The sequence below is a fragment of the Sylvia atricapilla genome, chromosome 5 (assembly GCF_009819655.1).
Source record: "Sylvia atricapilla isolate bSylAtr1 chromosome 5, bSylAtr1.pri, whole genome shotgun sequence".
Lineage (NCBI taxonomy): Eukaryota > Metazoa > Chordata > Aves > Passeriformes > Sylviidae > Sylvia > Sylvia atricapilla.
The window spans coordinates 69,595,295-69,618,799 of record NC_089144.1 but is presented as its reverse complement, the minus strand read 5'-3'; the positions used below and the strand labels follow the sequence as shown (position 1 = coordinate 69,618,799).

Genomic DNA, 23,505 nt, shown 5'->3' with positions numbered 1-23,505 from the left:
TAACTGCTGCCTCACCACTCTGCCTCAACTCTGACTGTTGGAGTCTCATATTTGTAGCTTCCTTAATTTTCAGGTTTTTTTCTCAGAATGTTGCCAGTGACACCTCTAGTCCATAGTTCAAGTCAGAAGGATCTTTCTGCATTAATGCCTGTGGTGGATCAACCTGGTCTTACAATTCCTTTTGTTCCTTTTTCTGAACCTCAAGTGTTATGCCAGAGATATCCTTTCTCAATTTCATTGTGTCCAGGGGCCAGGAATTGGAGTAATATGAAGACAACTACTAAGAATTATTTCAAAGTTCGACCATCTGTCCTTGGCTGGGCCAGGGTTGGTTGGTACCATGATTCCTGCCCCATGATCAGGATTGCTGTGCTGTGTAGAAGAGCCCAAATCTTCTGGGCTGTCATGTTATGGTTGCTCTGTGTCCCTCCAGCTGGCTGTCTTTATGTGAAGGTAGTGATATTGGCAACACTTTCTGCAGCTAGCCGGTGGAAAAGATTATTTCCTCTTCTGCAACCTTCCATCTCTTCTAAATTGCAGAGCAAGATGTAAAGTCTTTGAAATGCCCCATACTGGAGTACTGGAGTAGGATGATCCCCTCAGCCTTACCATGGTCACTTTAATTGTGCCTCTTTCACACTAATGAATAATTAACTGCCCTGTGCATATGCACAGGCACGCTGATCATGGGCATCTCTGCAGGGTCGTGGTGACCTGCAGATGACCACAGGGAGCTGCTGACCTCAGCACACAGTCTCTAGGACCTGTTGTCTGTTTATCTTGGCCACCAGCTGACCAAAGCTAATGTTTCTGTGACCTGCATTGGCAACAAGGGAAGAGTGAGTGCTCCCCAACCTTCACAAAGCCTGAGTATGCAAACAGATTGAAGTGAGCTAGGTGTGAATGTGCAGCAAGTCAGCTCCCACCCTGCCATTCTCACCAGGTAAGTACAAGGTGCCTCACAGGAGAGTGACTGGCTATTTTTATTCACAAGGATAACAGCTTTCCAGTAGGGAGTTACCATGAGGACGAAAACCCTTGTTAGCTGGTTTGCAGTGCTGTCACTGGCATTGTACCTGAAAGCACAAGCTTCAGCCTCCAGAAATGTGTCTCTGTGTGTGTCAGAACCCTTGCCCTGAGGCAAGTGTTCAGTCTGATCAATTGTCCTGCCTGTTGCAAGTTGAGTCATGCTTTGCTGGCCCCTGTGTGTTGGAAAAAAGGACTTCCACCCTCCTTTTGCTGTGGAGCTGGAACATCTTTGGGCATACATGTAATTTTCAGAGGAGTAAAGTTTATGGTTCAGAGATGGCCCCTTATCCTGTGTTTTCCCACAAGAGACCCCTCTGTGACTGATGAACTTGCTGGATGCAGTCCAAAGGAGGCCACAATGATCAGAGAGCTGAAGCACCTGACACGCTGAGAGGGTTGAAGTTGTTTAGCCTGGAGAAGAGAAGGCTCTGGAGAGACCTCCTAGCAGTACCTAAAGGGTGTCAACAGGAAAGCTGGAGAGGGACTTTTTGGCATGGCCTGTTGTGATAGAATAAGGGTTAGAGGTTTCAAACTAAAGGAGGTTTGTTCTAGATTAGATATAGTGAAGGGAAGAAGTCTTAGAATGAGGGTGGTGAAACACTGGAACAGGTTGCCTAGAGAGGTGGTGGGTGCCCCATTCCTGGAAGCATTCAGGGATAGGTTGGATGAGGCTCTGAGCAATACAATCTAGTTCAAGGTGCCCCTGGTCATTGCAGGGACATTGGCCTGGGTGGCCTTTAAAGGTCCCTTCCAACCCAAACGGTGATCCTATGAGGCTTTGGAGCCTCTAAGGCCTCTCTACTTTTTACTATAAAACTGCTCTCAGTTGGCGGAGGATTTTTCCTTACGGATTTTTCAGTGGAAAGCTGGGAAAGTTCACAACAGTTTGCTTGCTATTGTTTCCCTCCCATTTCTTGGTCCCCTGCATATTGCTGCCATTACCCATCAAAGCATCAGGCTGAGTCAGATGTAGCAAATGAGATGAAAAACTCAGGGTGATGGATGGGTGGCAGCCAAAATGAGTCTTTCTATCCACCTGTCCCCTAGAGCTGCGATAGCAGCTCAGAGGTTGTGCCTCATGACTTCATCCCTCCCTGCTGAGGGGAGATGGGAACATCATTATCAGCTGCCGATGAGTCCTGATTTGGAGCCCGCAGTGAAAATGTCCTCAGATGGAGGGCTCCTCCTCTGCCCCAAGGGTGATTTGAACCTCTGGGAAGACAGAGGAAGAGCTGGAGGGGGGAGATGAGAAGAGGTGCAAATTCAACCACATCTCTATGAGGGTGTCATGGCAACAAGGTACATCGAAGTGCATGTCAGGTGATGCGGGCAGACTTTGAAGATATCCTGCTCTTCTCTGTTGCTGCAGGCTCCTGTCTGACTCGATGAAAAAAATCTTTCGGGTAATATTTATCCCAACATTGAAGTGCTAAGGGTGGCAAGTGCCTCAACTAAGCCCCCTGCCTTTGCTTTCCAATGGGGTGCTTAATCAGGGTGAGGGCGGTAGGATTGCAAGTTTCATTATCTGGGAATGGGACTAAGAGTCAGTAGGGTGGCTTCAGCCCATAGGGCCCCTGTGCCCATCTGACTCTAGGACATGAGAAGGAGGTTTCTATCCCCTCCAGCCCCATTTGGAGCTGGTTTGGGGCACTGGTAGGAGGAGGTCTCCCTCTCTTCAGAATAATGCCCAGCTCCTTTGATGCGATCGGTTAGTACACGGAGTCGGTGGTTTGGTTGGTTGGGGCTTTTTTTCTGAGCCGTGACCTAATGATCCCATATTCCAGCTACAGCCCTTCCTAGGGACCTTCTGTCTGAACCGTGTGTCCGGACTGAATTCAGCAAACATCCCGGAGCAAGACGCTGTGTTCCCTCACCCAGGGAAGCCATCTGCTGCCCTCCGCCAGCTCCTTCTGCGGGGCTTCAAGCTCGCCAGCTGGGCTGGAAAGCTCTCCTCCTCCTCCTCCTCATGGCCCGGCTCTCCTCGGCCATCTTGTTGGCACAAGGCTCAGGAACACGGGGCCGGCTGAATGTGGGGCGGTGACTGTGGCAGCCGGAGGCGGTTTCCAGGCAACTGTCGCGTCGTGGGACACGCGAGCCAAGAGCAGCGGGGACGCCGTGTTCCCAGCGCGCCGCCTGGGTGGGGACCCAGACACGCACGGAAGGAGCCGGGACGGGACGGGGCCGAGAGGGAAGCACAGGGATGGCAGCAGAGGAGTTAGGGGGGGGTCTCCAGAATATCCCCTCCTGCCCACTGATCGTCGTACCTTCCCTGGCTGCGAGTGAGCATTTACAAGCTGGCTGCTGGGGCATCACGCGACAAGGAAGGACTGCATAATGTATGGGATTTCACATGCCTTCTGCATCCTTTGGAAGACCAAAGAGAAAAGAAACGTTGTGCCAGACTGTGCCCCAGCCCCCAGACTTACTGCAGGTGGTCCTGTGTTTCTCTGTCCCTTAGCAAATACAAAGCTACACCCCTAAAAGTCATGAACCATTCTTGTGCATGCATCCCAGCTCTGCGTCTCTGGGTGTCACTGAAAAAGGGAATTTCTTGTAAGAAAAAAACGCTCTTCCCTTCCATAAGCTGACAGTCCTCCCCAGTACTTGGTGAGTCCCACTGCCCGATCTGTGTTGATGCCCAAGGCAGTGTCCCACTCCTCCTGCCTGCCTCCCCTACCTGCTTTAGAGGCCCTGGGAACATCCCTGTGCCTGAAATTCACATGGCTGGTAGCCCTTCCTTAACTGCCTGCCCAGCATTTTCCCTCACAGTATGTCAGTACTCACACCTCCTTTGTTTTATCCAGTTTGAGTGGTTTTTGAGAGGGGGCTTGGGTACAACTGGTTTTCAATGGATGAGGGAGGGTGATAAAGTTGATATGGCCAAGCAATGGGGAAAAAAAAAATCTTCAGGATTCTGAGAGTGGAGTCATGCAGCTATGATGAGCATGGGGAATGGGGCTACACAGTGCTTGGCAGGGTGTGTGCTGCAGAGGGGCAGAAGCATTTTAATGCCCTGGATTCAAGGAAATGTTCTGCAGCCCTGTGCAAGTGACAGCATAGACAGGACAGTGGGGAGTCATCTGCAGCCATTGCTCTCCCTGAGCCAGCTTTGAAGCTATTGATTTGGAACTTGCCCTGTTTACTCTAACCTTGGCAGTGCCAGCTTGACCCTTAGCAGTGCTGATAAACCCCACCACAACCTCCTGTCCCATCCTGGTGGTGTCACACCATGAAGTGCCATGGTGACAGATCTTTCCTGCCACTCTGCCCTTGCACCAGTTGCTCTTTTGCTGCGATGCTCTAAATCCAGGAAACCTCGCTCCTATTTTTGCACAGAGGCTGCAGCCACACCAACATTTTTAACCTGTTGTAGGTGCCCATCCCTTGCCAAGTGTTTCGTGTGAGGAAGGATGCGGTGCCGGCTGCAAACGCTTTTGCAGAGGAAATTTAAAATCAGCCTTCTCCTTTTTCTGCTCTTGGCCCTTCTTGTGCACCTGGTGATGGATTTTGCTCTCCCCACAACCCACAGGCCCTGCGACTGTGATACGAAAGCGTCAAAAGCTGTGAGTGTCTTGTCAGGCAGCCCCGTGCCAGCCAGCCTCAAAAAGCTGAGCCTGCGAATCCTTCAGGATTTCAGTGGAAACAACGGCTCCTTGGAGAAAAGTTCCCAGCCACAGAGAGCAGGGCTGCACTTGAGGGCTGGAGAGCCAGAGATCCAACAGCAGCATGAAGAGGGGAATGCAGGGTGGACCAAGGGATCAAAGCTGGCAGCACTCTTCGAGCATCCTCTTTACAACATCCCAGTTCCAGAGGTGACAGAGAAAGACAAGCTGTTTATCATCAACCCCATGGAGAAGTTCAGCCTGCACAGCAGCGGGAGTGATGAATGGTGAGGAGCAAGCCCAAGCCTAGCTTGCATTTGGGGGATATGTGGGTTTGAGGGGACAAGCAGCAGGGGCCAAACGTGGTTTCCATATGTAGATCAGCATCCTACCCCAGAGGCGGCCCATATTGCTAAGCATGCTCTTCTCTCATTTCAAATCCTCTCCTAGCCCTGGATATTTGGGCTGCTACCCATAAGCTTGTAGCACACAGCAAAGCTAAAGGAGACTTGATTATTCATTGTATTATGGATAGCTATCAGATGATCTCCTCAGCTCCTTCCCCAATGCAGACTAGCCCACAGTCTGTCTCTCTGTATTTCAGGGAGTCCCTGCTCCAGATTTCTAACCAGTTTTATCCCCCTCTCTTGGTATGTTGGAGATGCAAAGCCTGCAATGTAGCTTACCTCTAACCATGAGACCATTCCTGTCCTGCATTTTGTAGGATACAGCCTGACCTCTTTAGGCTTGGCTGTATGGCGAGCTCACTACTGACAGCTGTCTATTTTTATCTTTGGACTACTAACCTCTAAGTAGAAGGGAAGATATTAAAAGCTTTAGCATTATAACACATACCAGCTGCCTTACGAAAAGCACACTTTTCAAAAGTGGTGCCTGCTAGAACTGGGAGACAATAGAAGCTGTCTTAAGAGCTGGTTTCCACAAATGGGCATTTGCCTTTTCTCTGAGGACCACCTATGGATAGCCTTGGGTCTGGTTTGATGAAATCAATGCACAGTCTGTGTTTTCCTAGAGAGAGATATGGATATGGGTTATAGATACCCTGGCCTAACTGTCCCATTGCAGTACCAGTGTGTGCTAGCAACAGAGGTGGGACAGATACCCCCAGGGGCTCCCTTGGATGCCAGCAAACTGCAAATTTGCAGGATGCACAGAGACAGGGATAGTGCTAACCTAAACTTATCCCCTGCGGGGAAACCCACCCAAGGGGAATGGGTCCTTGGGGATTGAAGTTCATGTCAGTGCTGGGGATGCCTGGGAAACCCATGCTACTCCAAATGTGTACACACGTGTGACCCCAGTAAGCACACAGGGGGTTGTAGCAGACTCTACTCCTGGGAGCCAATCCCTTAGGGAAAAACAATGAGATGATCTGTTCCAGCAGGGAAATAAATGCATGGATGAGACAAGCAGGATCAACCCAGGGATTTTCCATGGGGGATGGAGGGAAGACACTGTGTCCAAATCCAGCCATGCTGATGGGTCTTCCTGGCCACCAACTTTGGGTGGGATCTGCCAGGTGCCAAAGGAGGCTGAATGGGGCAAGGAGTTCTACCACCATGAAACCTGGAACCCATCCAGGGCTTGCTCTGGGCTTTCTCCCTGCCTCACCCTCCATGCACTGGCTGCCAGGAAGGGCCTGGGGACACCGGACCCATCCTGTCCCAACTAAAAGCTGTCCTTGTTGTTGGGGTGGTGGTGACTGTTGGGCTGCAGGGTCAGCAGCAGTAAAGCCGAGACGCTCCTCCTGACAGGGAAGACAGCCTATGATACCTACCCCACCTGGCTCAAATTCCACATCGGCATCAACCGCTATGAGCTGTACCCCCGCCAGGACCCCTTGTTGCCCACACTCCTCCAGGATTTGGCCACACAAAGGATTGTCAGTTCAGGTACCACCTCCCTGTCTCTACCCCTGTCCATACCCCTGCTCTTCTGCCTGCTGCCTGCCTCCCTCATCCTCATGTGCCTCCTTTCAGTCCAGAAGTCCGGTGGGACCCAGCTCAAGCTCATCATGACGTTCCCAAACTATGGGCAGGCCCTCTTCAAGCCCATGAAGTGAGTAGAGTCTGGGATAACCCTATACCTCACTTCCACGGCCCTGTTAGGTAGCGAGGAGTGGCTAGAGGGGGCCTTGGAGGGAGAAATGGAGAAATGCTTCATGTGCTGCCATGCTTCAGCACCTCCATTCCAAAACTGAGGCGAGGCGAATGGTCCCGTTTATCTTGCTTTCCCTGGCGGTGCTAGCTGCAAACTGGATGCAGCCTGTAATGGGCTAGTGACCTCCAGTGGTGGAAAGAAGAAGGTGGTCCATGAGGACCATCCAGGAGCCTCCAGTCCATAAAGGGCTTCCCCACCCTTGAGTTGGAGGCAGGGGTAGCGTGGGACCGTGGAGAGGGGGCTTGGAGCCACCCATCCATCAGGAAGTGACTGGAGGAGACTGGGTCTGGCTGTGTCACCAGGGAACACAAGGTGAGTGGTGGTTTGGAACTAATCCCAGGCTTGGAGTGACCCCATCCATGATGATTGCCTCTACTGTCCCCTCTTCTTCTAGGCAGACCCGGGACCAGGAGACCCCCATTGATTTCTTCTACTTCTCAGACTTTGAACGGCACAATGCAGAGATTGCAGCCTTCCACCTGGACAGGTGAGCATGAGCTTTGCATACTGGCAAAGCACCAGAGAAACTGCTCCTTCACCACATCTCTCGCTCCCTGTTGTGAGGGATATCTGTGTCTTCTGTCAGTTTTAATGACTCGCTGTTATTCAACCAGCTGAGGTCAGCAAGAAATGCTTCCAAGTTCTGTGTTTCAGGATCCTGGATTTCCGGCGAATCCCCCCAGTTTCTGGCCGTTTGGTCAACATAACAAAGGAAATTCGGGATATCACCACAGACAAGAAATTGGCCAAGACTTTCTTCATCTCCCCAGGTGAGCTTTCATGCTCTCCATCCTCTCCTGTGGCCACCTGGATGGAGCTCACCTGGAGCTGGCTACCGCTGCCCCCACGCTCAGACAAACTATCCCACTGGGGACTGTTCCAGCTCCCATGGGTAGCCCTGCCAGAGGCCTTTGCTCCTCACAGCCTCCCTGGCCATTGCTTTGCTGGTGGCAGATGGCCAGAGTGCATGGAGCATCCTCCCCTGGCTGCTTGCTGGACCACTCTGTCTGTGGGTCACGGGCTCACTGCCTTCCTTCTCTTTATCAACCTTTGCTTTATCCCCACGGCCAGCGGGTAACGTCTGCTTCTACGGGGAGTGCTCCTACTACTGCTCCACCGAGCACGCCCTCTGTGGCAAACCGGACCGGCTGGAGGGCTCCATGGCTGCCCTGCTCCCTGACAAGACCCTGGCCAAGCGCCGCTCCTGGCGCAGCCCCTGGCGCCGCTCCTACCACAAGAGCAAGAAGGCTGAGTGAGGCAGGGCATGGGGGGTGTGGGGACATGGGCCAGCAGAGCCATGGGATGGGAGGGGGCTTCTCCACAGCTGCTCTCATGGCCCCATTGCCCTCCCTGGCCTCTGCCACCAGGTGGGAGCTGAACCCTAACTACTGTGCTCAGGTGCGAGAGACACCACCCTATGACAGCGGCCATCGTCTCCTCAACCTCATCGACATGACGATCCTCGATTTCCTCATGGGTGAGCCCCTCTGTGCCTGTGCTGGGGGCTGTGGAGGTTCTTCAGGACCAGCAGGCCAAATGGGCAGAAGTCGAAGGTCAAGAGATTCCAGGGACACCCCAGCTGAATGCCCTGGACATGGGAAGCACCTTCCCTGGACATGGGAAGCACCTTCCAGCATGCTTTCACATGCAGCCCCTGGAGAGTCAGAGGTGGAGCTGATGCTGCCCAGAGCTCCTGCTGACTCTCCTGTCCCTGGGCCATTTTCTTCCTCTCTGCGCTGTCCCCTCACCAGCAGCTGACTAGGAGACTTTCCCATCTCCTCATTCCTGACCACCCAGCCGTGCCTTTGCCATTATTTCTGCTCCATTTGCCACTGTTGTCCCACTGTGGGGCTGCTGGGATGAGAAGAGGCCTGGAGGCCGTGTGGTCTCTGCTCAGTTCCCCTGTATGGCCATGGCCACCAGATGGACACCTTAGAGGCGCCTCCAACCCTTTTCCCCAGCTCTGGGTTTCATTGTCACACCAGGAGAGTGCTCTGTGTCCCCGCTTACTGCCTCTACACCTGCTCCCACCTCCCAGCCCACAACCTGATGGCAAATTTGTTGGCCCATCACAGGCAATATGGATCGGCACCACTATGAGACCTTTGAGAAATTTGGGAATGACACTTTCCTGCTCCACCTGGACAATGGTCGCGGGTAAAGCTGGGGAGTAGGGGGGAGCAATCACAGCAAAGGGGTGGGGGGAAACCTCCAGTCATGCAGAAATGCCACCCTGACACATCCTTACAGTCTTCTCTGCACCCCTAGTTTCGGCACACACTCGCGTGATGAACCGTCCATCCTGGCCCCTCTCCAGCAATGCTGCAGGTAAGGGGCTGCTGCCCACCCCGGATCTGCTGTTGGGGAGAGGCTCCTCCTATTGAGACCTCTCCCTCCTCATCTTTGGCAGCATCAAGAAGTCCACTTACCTGCGGCTGCAACTGCTGGCCACTGAACCCTACCGCCTGAGCGATGTGCTGCGAGAGGCCATGGCTGCAGATCCACTGGCCCCTGTCCTGGCTGAGCCCCACCTGCAGGCACTGGACCGGCGCCTGGGGAAGGTGCTGGTGGCAGTGGGACACTGCCTGGCTAGAGCAGCCCACCAGGAAGAGGTGCTGGTGGATGATGTGGGGTCATGGGTGTGATGGGGGGATGTTTTGGTGTGCTGCTGAGGATGATATGGGGATCAATGTGAAGTTCTGATTCTTTGTAGCGTCAGCTTTTGGTGGCACTGGAGCTGCTGGCGTGATGAACCAGGAAAGCAGGTTCTAAGGATAGCTGGGACAGGGAGGAAATTTAAATAAAAAGGTTGGCCTAGTGGAGAAGACACAAGCCGTGATCTTCCCTACCAAGGCTGCTTTCCCAGCCTTGCCCTGTCCTTGTGTGCCTGGATGAGTCATTTCAGCCCTCCAAAGCCTTTTAGGAAAGGGTAGGGATTTTTCCTGCTTTTCCCCAGCAAGAGCTGTCAAACTGGAACAGCTGGCAATCTCCTTCTGCCCCACCCCCAGCATGGCGATGCCCTGGTGACCCCCAAAAAGAGAGCTGAGACTCCCCCACTGCTGGTGTGGGGAAAATGAGGCAGAAGCTGCGAGCTACACACCACTTATCTTTGCCCCAGTCTTCCCACGCCCACTCAGAAACTCCCATAGCTCTGGCATCACCACCTCCTCCACAGGACCAGGGATGTAGCAAGGACAAACCCCACTTCCCTCAGAACATCTTCCCAAAACCCTTGGGAGCTACCACTCACTCCCTTCACAGCCAAAAAAGTGGCTCCTGAGGAGGGGATGGATTGACCTGGAGCTGTGCACCCTACTTAGTGCCTGGTGGCTCAGCACCCAGCTTATCCCCTGAGCCTCCTGGGGGGGTTAATCCATGCAGGGTTACGTCACCTGGAGCAGGTGCCATTGTGACAGCTACTGCCAGTGTACCCAGGTCGGGACATGGGATTGCCATCTGCATGGCCTGAGATAAAGGTGCCACTGGGGAGGGGAGATGTCCTCTGTCCCAGCCAGACACTTGCAAAGGGATGGGAAGCCACGGGAAAGGGTGAAAAAGGGCAGCTGGCACAGTGGGAGATGGAGCTGGAAAAGCTAGGCAGAGATTTTGGCTGGAACAAAAAATGGGCTCAAAAGGAAGAAAAAAAAAAAAAAAAAAAAAAGGGAGACAAAGAGGATCTGTGTGTGTTATACAACAGGACTGGGGACGCTGAATTGGAGTTTGTTGCGGCTGACAGCACGTCCTCCTGCCACTGCCCTGGCTTGTGCCCCAAAGGGGGCACACGGAGGAAAAGGTTTCATGGTTCTTTTGCAATAGGTTCCTTCCCTTCTGCTAGCTTCTTCCTTTTTCTTTTTTTTTTTTTCTTTTTTTTACTCTTTATATAAATACCTTTTTGCCCCATACCCAAAGCCAAGGGGGACCATTCCTGCATAAACACAGCCTAAACAACTGCATCCAGACACAGGTGGCCAGTTGTCCTGACGCTCAGAGCTCCCCCAGGCAAATCATATTACGAGGCGCCGTCAGATTTAAAAGGCGGGGTGTGGGAGGGTGGTTGTTTTTTCAACCTGGTGAGTTTGCACAAGGTCCCAGCTGTGCGGCAGCGGTTCAAGGTCCCACGGGAGCAGCCCGCTTGGCTTCACACGCCCCTGCGGAGCCTGCCCAGCCGCCCGTGGGAAAGAGCGATGCCAGCGGCGTGTCTGGGCCCCGGGAGCAGCAGAACACGCCCGCCCAGTCGAGGCGGCGTGGGCACACGGGTGTCGAGCGGGGCTGCCCACGCCTCAGGGATAGGTTCGGCCGTGTCGTCGTGACGGGGGCCGCGTGGGGTGCGGGCATTTCCCACCCCACCAGGACCAGCAAACCAGCCACCCCAGCAAAGCCCAAAGGGGGCTAGGGCGCACCTGGGAGCTCCCGGTTTGGGCTGCCCCCCACGCCCTTGGCTGGCAGCGTGGGCTGGCTGCTGGGCACGGCGGGAGGAACCCAGCGCCGAGGTGTCTGGGAACCAGGTCCCGGTGGGCAGCAGAGTGCGACGGGCCTTTATCATCGCCCTCCCCAAATGATGAAAATACAACAAAATGAAATAAAAAGAAAATGGCAGCGGCGGTAATAATAATAAATAGCAATAACGCTGATGATAAAGAAGAGGTCCCCAGAGCGGTGTCTGCCCCACCTTCTCGGCGGCGGCGGGCGGGTCCTGGGGGAGGGCGGGGAGGCGGCTGCCGCCTTCCCCCGCAAAACAAAAGGGAGCGGCGGCGGCGGCGGCGAGAGCGGCCGGCAGGGAGCGGGGGCTCGTTCCCCGCGGCGCGGCACTTGCCGGTGGGTCTGCGAGGGGGACGGTGCGGCGGGGGCAAAGCCGGGGGCCGGCTCAGCACCGGGGCCTTGGGGGAAGATGCGTGGGGCCGGGGGCAGCCGCTGAACACGCGGGCGGCCCGCGAAGGGGGTGAAGGGGTTTATCGGCCTGTACGGGGAGGCGGCTCCATCCCGGGACACCCCATGGCCGCCAGCTCGGGACGGTGTTCGGTGTGTTCTGCCACGGGGGTGGGGTCCCCGCGCACGGGATCGCGCTGAGCGCGTCCCTCTCCAGGGACCTGCCAGTGACACTTCCTTCTCTTCCCCGCCCTCTCCTCACCCGCAGGTGAGCCGAGACCCGCTCCGTGCTGCCGCCATGTCCCGCCGCAGCCAGCGCCTTGTCACCAGCCGCTATTACCCCGGGGACGATGATGCCACGACCAGCAGCGGCGGCACATCTCTGCTGGGTGGGACACAGCTTCCGTTCAAAGAGACCACCGGCAGGTTAGTGGGGGGCACGGGGTGGGGTCCCTCTCCCCAAATCTGACAGAGGCGAGGGGGGTCCCTTCCCCAAATCTGACAGGGGCGGGGCATCCCAACCCACACCAGGGACATTCCTGGGTGAGGCGTGGGGAGAGCCGGCACAAGGCAGAGCCCCGCGCTCCCTGTCCCGGCACCGCTGTGTCCCCACGGGAGCCTGCCGTGGGTGGCCGGGTGCCAGCTCCCAGCTGCAGCTGGATGGCGAGAGGGAGGAGGGAGGAAAGAGGGAGGTGCGCTGCGAGCGCCGGCCGGAAAACCGCAGCGGTGCAGCGGAAGCGATGCGCGGGACGGGCGGGAGGCTGCAGCCTCCGAAAGCTGCCGCCATCCGGTGTGGAGGGAAGCGATGCTGGTCGAGGGATTGGGGTGAATTCCCCATTTTCTCCCATGGGTGCACTGTGACCGCCCCCGTCCCAGCCTGTAACCACACATGTCCGATGAGCCTGTTCTCACCTCCCGCAGGACGCTCAGGAGGAAATCGAGTAGCACAAAGCGCCTCACTCCCGTCCCCAGCACCCAAACCTCCTACTATAGCGAGTCCATGATGAGCGAGTCCTACCTGGGGGGCAGCCAGGGCCTTGCTGCCCTGGGTAGCTCCATGCTGGATGATGATGACCTGGACAGCAGCACGTACTGGGGTGAGCCCCTCCACTCTCCTACGGCAGCTGGGGACCTCCCTGGACACTGGAGAGTGTTGGGGCAACTGCCCAGGCTGGCTGACTGGGTTGCCCCTTTTGGAAGTGATGCTGGGTGATTTCTCAGTGGAATTCTGTGTTTTGGGGACAGGTGGAGAGCTCTCCACCAGGAGAAGAAGAGGCACAGGGGACACCGAGTCCAGTAAGATCAATGGGGTGCTAGAGAGCAAGACGTATGACACCTACACATCTTCATCTGGGTACTCCTCGGAGGACGACTACGCTGGTAGGGATGCTCTAGTCTGTCTGGAGTGGCAGGAATGCAGGGGAGGCATCCCCAGGAGGCCCAGCCCAGGGCCTGGCTGTACCCATTGTGCTGCCAGTCCCCACTAGATGCCCTCCTCCAGTGCAAAGCCTTTGCTGTGGGCAATGCACTAGGATGCTGTCTGCATTGGTGACTTGCTGCTTCCTTTCCAGGTCACTATTTTTCAGCCCAGAGTAGCTCTGGGTCAGGTCTGAGAACTGCAGCCTCCCGGGTGGGCTCCTTCCTCTGGCAGGTGTTCACCTCTCCAGGTGAGTGGAGGGCTGGCAGGGGCACTTCTACCAGCAGCGTTCTTGCCAGTCAGCATCTCTGTTCTCCAGGTGCTGTGCTATTCCCTGTTTGGGTAGAGGAGCTTTATCCCCTTGTGGTGCCACCCTTGGGCATGGAGGAGACATCTCTGCCAGGACCCCTTCTGAGGCTTGTTTTTTTTATTCCTGGCAGTTCAGTTAATGAGGTGGCTGTTCTCAAGGCTGGCAGGGGCCTGGCGCCGCCTCACTGGCACAGCTTCCCACCTGGACAGCGTCCCCTTCTCCAGGTGAGTGTGCAGGGGGGACACCAGGATTGGGGAAGCGTGGGTAAAGCCTGCAGGAGCCTGAAAAGGGGAGGCACATTTGGGGTGGTGGCTGTCTTGTCATTTTGCTTTCCCTCTGGCCCCCATCCAAAGGTGATGGAAGGTGGCTGCAGTCCTCCAGGCACCTCTTTCTTCTCCATGTTCCAGGCACTACCCACGTCTGAAGAGGTCCTTGCTGCTGCTGCTACTCCTCCTCCTGCTCCTTGCTGCTGCAGCTTACGGTGAGCCACCCTCCCTTGATGTGCTGCCCTGAGATCTGGGGCAGTGCAGAGCATCCCACTCCCACAGCTGGGAGATGGGATGGCCTGGAGCTCAGTGCTCACGTCTTCTGGTAACCTGGTCCGTCTGCATCCCTGTGCCAGTGTTCTCCTGGTAATCCCTGGGGATGCTGATGGCTGAGCCTCTGTATGTCCACCCTGTCCACTACTCTGGCCCATTACCAGCCTGTGGTTTTGATTATCTCATCCTTCTGTGTCTAGGAGCTTGGTACTTCTACCCAAATGGGCTATCTACACTCAGTCTGCCTTCCTTCCCATGGTGGGGAGCTGGAAAGCTTTCCTACTTCTCCGATGTTCCTGAGGCAGGGGACCTGACCACGCTGGACCAGGTAAGCTTCAGCAAAGGCATGAGTATGGCCCAGGTGGGATGAGTGCCTTGCAGAGAGAGGTGGGACGGTGTGATCCATGGCTGAACAATTGTTTCTAGGGTATGAGGAGTAGTGGAGAACGGGGCAGATGATGGCTCCACACTGTCTCCCCCACCAGCTTGTGGACATCTCACTCTTGGGCTGTCCCTGAGATGGAGCAGGGGAAACGTCTGCCTTCTCCTGGGAAACAACAGATGAATAAGATGCCACTGACTCTGGGGAATGGGTGGTCAGGGTCTCCCCTTTCACAGGGGTTCTCTGGAGCAGGCACTTCCCTGGGAGGCTGCATCACATCCTGGTTTTGTCCCCGCAGGGGGAACACCGACTCCTGGCTCGCTTCCAGTCCCTGGAGAAGCGCTTTGAGGCACTGGAGGCCGAGCTGTCACGGTGGGAGCTGCGTCATGGGGCAGCAGCAGTGACAGCAGGTGGAGAACCACTCCCAGGGGACATCCTTGCTCTGCTGGAAGGGCTGGTGAGCCGCCGGGACGCGGGGCTGAAGGAGCATCTCCGCACCGACATGGCCAACCACCTTCAGGTGAGTGACATGGGGAATGCAGGGAGATGGGGGTGTGCAGGGCCAGGCTCTGATATTCCACCCTGTTCCTCATCCTTCAGGGCGAGCTGGAGGTGCTCCGAGCCCAGGTGCAGAGGGATTTAGATGGGCGCCTGGGCAAGATGGCACAAGCTTCCCAGGTAAGCAGCCAAGTGTGTGTTGGTACCTGGAGAGGACACCCTCGCCAGTGATGTCCCAGGTCTCACCCCTTCCCGTTTTCCTGGTAGGAGATGGAAGCGCGCTTGCTGGAGCTGAACTCGGAGCAGCAGAGGTAACGCTGGCTATGAGGCAGTGCCATTGCTCTGTTAGGGGCAGGCAGGTAGCTGGGTGAATTTCCCTCAGCCAGGCTTTAGGACGGGTTTGTAGGCCTGGTTTGGGACAAAGGAGAGATCAAGAGACGTAGTCTGGGACAGGGAAGGAAGGAAGGAAATACATATGGGGGTATCTGTGGGAGCCAGCACTGTGCCCTTCTGGCCAAAAAGGGCAGTGGTATCCTAAGGTGCACTAGGAAGGGCATTGTCAGTAGGTGATCTTGTCTGTCTGCCCAGCCCTAATGAGGCCACCTCTGGAGTGCTGTGTCCAGTTCTGGGCTCCTCAATAGTACAAGAGAGATGTGGAGTTCCTGGAGCTGGTCCAGCAGAGGGCTTACGGGGATGATGAAGGGACTGGAAAATCTCTCTTACGAGGAAAGGCTGAAGAAGTTGGGCCTGTTCAGCCTTAAGAAGAGACAACTGAGCGGGGACCTCACCAATGTCTGTCAGTATCTGAGGGGAGGGTGTCAAAAGGATGGAGCCAGGCTCTTCTCAGTGGTGTCAAGCAATAGGACAAGAGGCAACGGGCAGAAACTGATACACAGGAAGTTCCACCTGAACATGTGGAAGAACTTCTTTACTGTGCAGTGACCACACACTGGAACACGTTGCCCAGAGAGGTTGTGGAGTCTCCCTTTCTGGAGATAGTCCAGAACCGTCTGGATGCAATCCTGTGCCATGTACTCTGGGATGATGCTGGAGGTTGGACCAAATTGACCCCCTGTGGTCTGTTCCAACCTAACCTGCCATTCCATGGCTGGCAGCAGGGCTCTTAACAGCAATGGCAACAAATCACCTTTGCCGCTGTTGTTTTGCATCACTGTGAATGTGGCCCTTCACCTGAGGGGTAAGCTGAGGATGCTTTTCCATGGGACGCATGATAGAAGAGGTCACTGCCAGTGGAATTAAAACTGGGTGTGGAGATGGGATTGAGCATAAGTGATGTGGGATGAACCTCTTCCTTCAGTTTGCAGAGGGGAACTGGGCCCATTGGCTCGATGTTTTGTTACCTTTCTCTTGGCACAGCTCATTGCAGGAGAGCCTGCGAGGGATCTTCCGGCAGGAGGTGGGCAAGCTGGAGCAGGAGGTGGCAGTACTGAGGAGGGAGCTGGCAAGCCTCAAGTCAGACCAGGAGGTTATGGGGAAGCACGTGGAGGGGATACTGGAGCAGCTGAAGACAGTGAAGGCTGATGTGAGTCCCCTGTCCCCAGCCCTTTTGGCAGAAAGGCAAGCAAGGATCCCTGCTCCAGGGCTGAGCTCTGTCTGCATCGTTCCAGGTGGAAGCGCAGTTCCCAGTATGGATCAGTAGGTTCCTGTCACAGTCCCACCAGGGTGGTGCTGCTGCCTTCATCCTCCAGAGGGAAGACTTGCAAGCAGAGCTCCAGGCTCTGGAGCACAAGATCCTTGCAAAAGTCCTGGGAGACAGGAGACTGTCAGCACGGGATGCTCAGGCTGGTATTGGAGTGGCCCTGCGGCAAGGAGGGACTGCAGGAGTGACAGAGGAGGTGAGTACAGGCCTGAGCCCCAGGGACATGAGGTGACCACAGGTGTGGGCTTGGGGACTGTGCCCCACTTCATGTGTGCAGGGGGCTGGCATGTGTGCCTGGCAGAGGCATTTAGACAGCCCCCACAGCTGATATATTGATCCTGGGCTCACAAGGATGCAAGAGCACCCTTGATACTCCTCCTCTGCCACTCCCTTCTCAGTTTGTGCCTGCTCTGTGCTCTGGAAGAGGTCAAAGATGGTAATAGCAGCAACCCTTCAAGGCTCTTACCATCTTAAAATCCAGACTTCTGCTTGTGCATCCTTCACCTGAAATGTGGGACGGGTGCCAACAACGCATGTTGCTTATCCCCATTCTTCAGTAGCACTGCTGGGTTGTTTGGTGCAAAGCATTTCAGTAGAATGACACCAAGGGGAAAAAATGAGCCTGCTTGGTTTGGAAAGAGTTGCTGGCAATCCCCTGTGGAAGTAGTGGAGGGAGGGATCAAGCTGGGATTAGCAGTCCCCATAGTCTGTGTAAGCTTTGTGTGCTCCTTAAAGTTTAGGCCCAAAGTGATGGTGCAGGATCCTAGCTCCTTAGGCTGGGTTTTGCTTCAGATGGATGCTCCAGCCATCTTCTCCATTTCTGGATGGGGGCAGCTCCCATCAGTCCTGTGGGACAGGGCAGGAGGGACCAGCAGATGATTCTGGGTGGTCTGTCAGGTTGTGTCTGGTGGTACCTCTCCTCCATCTGGGCCAGCCTTTCTTGGGGACAGGCAACTGCAGCGTGCCTGGCTGCTGCCCCTTCACTGCACAGCTCCTCTCCCCTGAGGTATTTTTAGCAACCTCTAACGAGGCTTCCCAGCCACATGCGTGTCCTCTCATTTTTGCCATGGTGATTCATCCCCTGGCTGTTCTATCCCCCGGCGGTCCTGCGGGAAGGTCCTTGCACCCTCTGTCCCTGCAGGGGTAGGCAGGTGGGGGACAGGATGCCTGCCCCAGTTTGTCACCCTCCTGTGCCTTCTGCTCCCACTGCAGCAAGTGCATCTCATCGTGGCCCAGGCCCTGAAGCGCTACAGTGAGGACCGTGTGGGGATGGTTGACTATGCCCTCGAGTCAGCAGGTAGGTGGTGTCAGGACGAGCTAGCCGTCCTGGGGAGGTGACCACAGGGTCCTGGCATGCAGCTCACCTGCTGCCATCCCCTCTCATTCCAGGGGCCAGTGTCATCAACACTCGCTGCTCAGAGACCTACGAGACACGCACAGCACTGCTGAGCTTGTTCGGCATCCCGCTGTGGTACCACTCGCAGTCCCCCCGTGTCATTCTGCAGGTGGGCGCTGAGTGGGAGGACTGGGCTGGTTCTCACAGGAGTTTTATTGGGCTTTGACTTGCTCCAAGCCCGCAGCCAGGCTGGTGGGAGAGAAATTACTCTGATGGTGGTAACATTTCTGGCGTTTCACTTCCATGCTCGTAGCCAGACGTCAACCCTGGGAACTGCTGGGCATTTCGTGGCTCGCAGGGCTTTGCTGTCATCCGCCTCTCCAGCATTATCCGCCCCACGGCCGTGACGCTGGAGCACATCTCAAAAGCCCTCTCACCACAGGGGACCATCCCCAGTGCCCCCAAGGACTTTGCTGTCTATGTGAGTGCTCTTGGCCAGACCTGAGGGAGGGGGGGAATACAGTGGGAGGGTGCTGGAAGGGACAGCTAAAAAACCCCATACCTGGCTGTGGGGTGCTCTGGTGGGGGGTTGGTCTTATCCTGAAGAAGAGGAAGAAGCAGTACTGGTGGGGAGAGAGGCAGCACCGGGTTTCAGTAAGAGTTTGAGGGGACAAAGGCGCTTTTGAGTAGGCATAACTTTTGGTCTTACCCCCATTTTATCCTTCCCCACTGGCCCCTGTTCCCATTTGTCTATTTTGACCTGGAAGAGCAGGAGTGGGGGCCAAGCATGCTTGTGTCTCCCTCTTCCTCTTCTGCCCTGGATGTGTGCATCATCTCTGGTCTCCCTCTCTGATGACCCCTGGTTCTCCCTTTCTGCCTCCCTGCCCTTCCACAGGGCTTAAAAGAAGAAGGAGAGGAGGAGGGCCTTCTCCTTGGACAGTTCACCTACAACCACGATGGCGACCCCATCCAAACGTTTTACTTGGAGGTAAATGCTTTGCCCCTGGAGCACCTGACCCCTGAGAAGAAAACGGAGCCTCTGAGGTCTCTGAGCCGTAGAGAGCCCTCAAGATCTCAGATTTTTCTTTTCCCTCCTCGCCAAGGGTGACTCCATGGGCACATACCAGCTGGTGGAGCTCCGGGTGCTGAGCAATTGGGGCCACCCCGAATACACCTGCATCTACCGCTTCCGTGTGCACGGGGAGCCAGCGCACTGAGCCCCGGCCCTGCGTGGGATGAGGATGCTGTTGGGCTGACAGCAGGATGGGATGCATCTGGTTCACTGCTTCGAACGTAGAAATCCTGGCATGTGCCAGCAGCTGCCCCAGGAAGCTGCTCCCCTGGAGGGAGGAGAAGAGCTGGTGTTGAAGGGGTGAGGCTTTCACTCTTCCAAGGACCGGGGTGGTGAGGCAAGAGCATCCCACGTGGGTCCTAGCGCAGCCTGGCTTGTTTTCAGTGCATATGGGACATTTAAACTTTTTAAGCTAACTTTGTAATGGGTTTGCGCTGCCCCTCTTCCCTGTTGTCCCACTCCTTTCTAGCAGGGCCAGGGCTTGGGAAAGAGGTGTCATTTTGTGATGTGCTTCATGCGGGTTTGGTGCAAGAGATCCGTGTGTGGGACCATGGTGCCTGACTCGCTGCTGCCGCAGTAGGTGGGAGCTACTGGTCATGGCCACCAAGTCCCCTCCACACACGGTCACTTCTCTTGCCTTGGTGTTGGTTTGGGTAAAGATCTCCAGCCCTCCAGTGCTGAGCTGGCAGAGAGGAAATAAGACAGTATTAATGAAGTATTAACATAAAACCAATGGTTTGGGGCAGCAGGAGGAAAGGAGTGTGGCACGTGTTGGTGGCAGAGCCCACCTTGGTGCTGCCATCCATCCACTCAAGCCCTCCTGCTAACAGTAGCTGAGTTGGTTCTCGGTGATGCTGTTGGCCTCCCTGGCTGCCTCCCCAGTGTTAAGCTTGATGATGCTATTGAAAAGTCCTGTTGCTTGCTTTTCCTTTGGGGTTTGTTCTGATTTTTTTTTTAAGAGGGATGGGGAGCTATTTTCCAGTTAGGGTGTTGGGGCAGTTTTTTTGGTTTTGTTGTTGTGTTGTTTTTTTTTTTTTTTAGGGGGGATTTATTTGTAGTAACAAAGGGGAAAAAGACTTTCCATGCAATTTGTACTTAACCAGAGAATGTTACATGGTGCCACTTGGATGAGTGGCTTAGTTGTGGAGAGGGCTAGAGCTTTTTTTTTAGTAGAATAGCACACACAGTAGGATAAGCTAGAATGAGATAAGCAGAGCTGTTTAAAATACAGGCCTTACATTGGCGGTGGCTTGGTAGCTGAACTTGGAAGCTGGGGTCCTCTGTGCACTGCTACTGGTGGGGTGCTGGAGGCATTCCTGCCCTCCTTGCTCTGGATGTCCTCTGAGACTGCAATGTGTGGCTGTGGCCTCTTGCCCACAGCTGCATCTGTATATACTTGACTGTTAGCAGCAAGTGGGAGTTGCTGCCCCAGGGCTCTGCAGGGTTCTTGTGGGGGGAGACAGGGCAATCACCAGGGCTTGCAGGTGCCAGCATACAGAGCTACCTTAGCCTGCTGGGCTCCCTCAGCTCTTGGGTCCTCAATGGCAAATGGCTGGTGCAGGCTGACCTCCTTTCTCTTCGAAGGGCTCCCTTTTCCTCCTACCTCTACTCATTGGCATTGTGCTGTTTTATGAGCCCTGGCTGTGGGAGGACTGGGCTGGAGCAGGAGGGGGAGTTCAGCCTGCAGTGAGCATGTAAATCTTGCCTGTACTGTTGGGATGGGTGGAGGCACAGCAGGGGTTTGTAGGAAGGGTTTGCACAGGGCCCTTCCCCAGGCTGGGGGGTGCTAGGGCCATTTGGCCTCTCCACCTCCTGCCTGCCTGCATGACACTTTGGCTGATGTTCTTGGATGGTGTTAACAGCCTTCAGCTTTGTGTTATGTTTCATTGAAAGAAAAGCTGAAGGGCTCACGGTCAGTGTTTCGGTCCCTGTCCAGTGCTGGTACCATCTTTCCCCTGACACCACCAGAGCACCATATATTGATTCCCATTCTGCTTGAAGCAATATAGGCATAGAAGAGGAGAAGCTGAAGCAGGGTCTCCTTTCAGCATTCCCTGAGAGACATCAGTCAGAGCTGCTGAGCTTTGACTCCCGCCATGCCTACCTGGGAGGGTGAGGACGATGGCAGCACATCCCTTCTGAAGGGGTCTCCTTGCTCCAAGCAGGGGAAGTGAGCACAGAGGGCACAGTCCTGTCTCCAACAGGTTAAAATTACCCAGTGGAGCCTCTTGCAGAGCTGGGAGGCCCTGCTGCAGGGAGAAAGCTGACCTGGAGCCAGAGCCAGGGACTATAAATTCTCTCCTATATTGAGCGTAGTCTTAATTCTTGGCATCCACAGCCGAAGTTATTTTAAACTTGTCTACAGCTGCTGCTTGCCTTGGAGTCATGTCCATAAGTGCACTGAGTACATGGAGTTGTGCTTTTATGAATGCCTAGACCTGTTCTGGGCTTGGCAGACCAGCTCCTGTATTTATTTGAATCATAAAGAGGGAGCAGAGATTATGCTCTCCCTTTTTCTCACCTTTCACTGGCTGCTGGAGTAAGAGCTATAACTGTGAGCTTGGGAAAAAAACCCTTTTGTTATGTTCCTTCTGGGTCCCTGATCTCTCGCTTGGACTGTAAGGAGAGACAAGGTCTTTGCCCCCAAAAAAATGGTTTTGTGGTAAATCAGGCATGCTGGTGGGAGGCAGGAAAGGTGACCTCTTTCCCCTGAAAATGGAGTTGTAGTGGGATCTCTGCTCCTTCCACATGGATGCTAACTGCTCTGTCTGGGTTAGGGAGCATTTAGCATTACAGTGCATGTCCTTTGCACATGAAAATCTTTGCTGTTCTAAGTAAAAGTCCCTGGGGTCACCAGTGACAGCTCATTGTGGGGCTTTGTGCTCTTTTCAAGCTGATTTGAGAGGCCTCACCATGCCATCTGTGTGAGGATCCCCATGAGTACGTGCTGAGGCTACATAAGGGTTTTCAGCCCCCAAATTCAGCATCAGTGCTGGGCTGCAGCCTGAACACCTGTGCTGAGTGCCCAGAGCCACTGGCTCTTGCGGTTGTAGCTTGCAGCATTTCCCAGAAAAATGCTGCTTCAGCATGTGCCTCATTGCCCAGGGTTATTTAATTCTAGATCTAATGCTGAAGATGAGCCTGGTGAGGAAGGAGAAATGCAGAACAGCTGTGGGAGCAGATTTCTCTTATTTACTCCATTTCTCTCCTCTATTCTCTCTCCTTCTGAGTTTGCCCTGAACACGTGATAGAAATTAGCCCTGCAGAAACAGATGGTTACAGACAGGGGTTTGTGTTTGATGCTGTAGCCCGTTGCAAATGCTGCACTGTTTTGTTTCTTTTATTTTTTAATCAACAGATTGTAATTTATGCCTATGCAAGGAAAAAAAAAAAGACCAAGACATAAATTATATTAAAACTGCCTGGAGTGGTTTGGATGTTTTGTAACTGAATTTGCTGTTGGGAATGATGTACAGTTAGTAGATAGACAAAGCTATTCTTGGAGCTCTTCTTCTAGGTAGCTTTATGGCAAATCTTTATTTTACAGCCTGATGGATTGACTAACTCTAGGGCTAGTTAACAAATTTAACACCTTGTCATTGAGCAGGCTTGAGGCTGCAAGAACTGCTTGAAACAATGTTGAAAACAAAGCTAATCCTAAAACCTCCAACTCCTTGGGACTAAAAGCTTCTACTAGAGTTAAGTCTGTGGTCTCATGGCTGTCCTAATTCTACAGTCACCTCCCAAGCCTTCCCATCCTTTGCCTGACCATGAGCAGAGCCCAGTTGGCCCTGAGGAGCAGGAGATGAGGCTGGGTTAGCAGGGATAAAGCCCAGTTCAGGGTATCTGCATGCTTCTGTTTTCCCTCACATGAGCTGTCAACTACTCATCAGCTACAAAGCAGGTGAAAAGGAAATATTAAGTTTTCCTTAGCATGAGGAAGTTAACTTAGGTGCATAAAAAAGGCTGAAAATGGGAAATTGAACTGGCTTGAGGAGGGCCACAACCTTGTCTGCTTAACCTGGGCTTGGAGGAAGGCTTATGTTGAGGAATAACCATGCAGCTCCTCCCAGAAGACCATGCTAAGGCCAGGCTTGCTCTTTGCTGGCCCTGGACCAGCCCCTCTCCAGGAGCAAGGCTGTGTGGGCCTCAGCTCAGGCTACCACAGCCCAGTGTTTATCTATGAAAGGGCTGTGCAGAGCAGAAGAAACCTTTGTGAACCTCTGAGATCAACTGAGGAGACCCTGCAGACTCCTACTGTGTTTGCAGAAACAGGTGATGTGCATGTCCCAGGGAGCACAGTATGCAGGCAGTGCAAGGCTGTGGTAATGCTGCTTCCTGTAGCAGTCTCTCTCACGGGGCTGGCTCCAAGTGATTTGCTAGAGCTCTTCACACACATCTCAGACAGCACAGCTCATGCCACACTTATGTTCTCCTTTTACCGCTCTGTCACCAAGGTGCACTTCATTTTGGCCAGAGTAAAAGCTGTCAGGGCTGTGCAGAGGCTCAGCAGCAGCTCTCTTGTGCTGTGCCATGCCCTGCCATCACTATGAGCACAGCTCCCTTGTAGCTGACAAAGGAACCTGCTTCCTTCTGGCTTTCAGCGTGGTATT

At 54.4% G+C, this 23,505-nt stretch overlaps 2 protein-coding genes across 2 annotated transcripts; both read left to right on the top strand.

Annotated features, from left to right (window-relative positions):
* Positions 1–808: 808 nt before the first annotated feature.
* LOC136361844 (extracellular serine/threonine protein kinase FAM20C-like) lies at positions 809–9,690 on the top strand. Its single transcript, XM_066320048.1, has 12 exons — positions 809–943; positions 2,814–3,636; positions 4,403–4,918; positions 6,369–6,544; positions 6,632–6,710; positions 7,207–7,299; positions 7,467–7,582; positions 7,884–8,064; positions 8,180–8,289; positions 8,888–8,969; positions 9,081–9,140; positions 9,223–9,690. Exons 3-12 carry the CDS (start codon positions 4,440–4,442, stop codon positions 9,455–9,457), a joined length of 1,611 nt encoding a protein of 536 aa, XP_066176145.1. The 5' UTR covers positions 809–943; positions 2,814–3,636; positions 4,403–4,439; the 3' UTR covers positions 9,458–9,690.
* Positions 9,691–11,569: 1,879 nt separating this feature from the next.
* On the top strand, positions 11,570–22,315 carry SUN2 (Sad1 and UNC84 domain containing 2). Its single transcript, XM_066320044.1, has 18 exons — positions 11,570–11,627; positions 11,947–12,104; positions 12,600–12,775; positions 12,924–13,058; positions 13,250–13,345; positions 13,536–13,629; positions 13,813–13,886; positions 14,145–14,272; positions 14,625–14,846; positions 14,927–15,004; positions 15,092–15,135; positions 16,202–16,367; positions 16,453–16,680; positions 17,697–17,781; positions 17,874–17,989; positions 18,134–18,301; positions 18,716–18,808; positions 18,924–22,315. Exons 2-18 carry the CDS (start codon positions 11,977–11,979, stop codon positions 19,035–19,037), a joined length of 2,145 nt encoding a protein of 714 aa, XP_066176141.1. The 5' UTR covers positions 11,570–11,627; positions 11,947–11,976; the 3' UTR covers positions 19,038–22,315.
* The last annotated feature ends 1,190 nt before the right edge of the window (positions 22,316–23,505 follow it).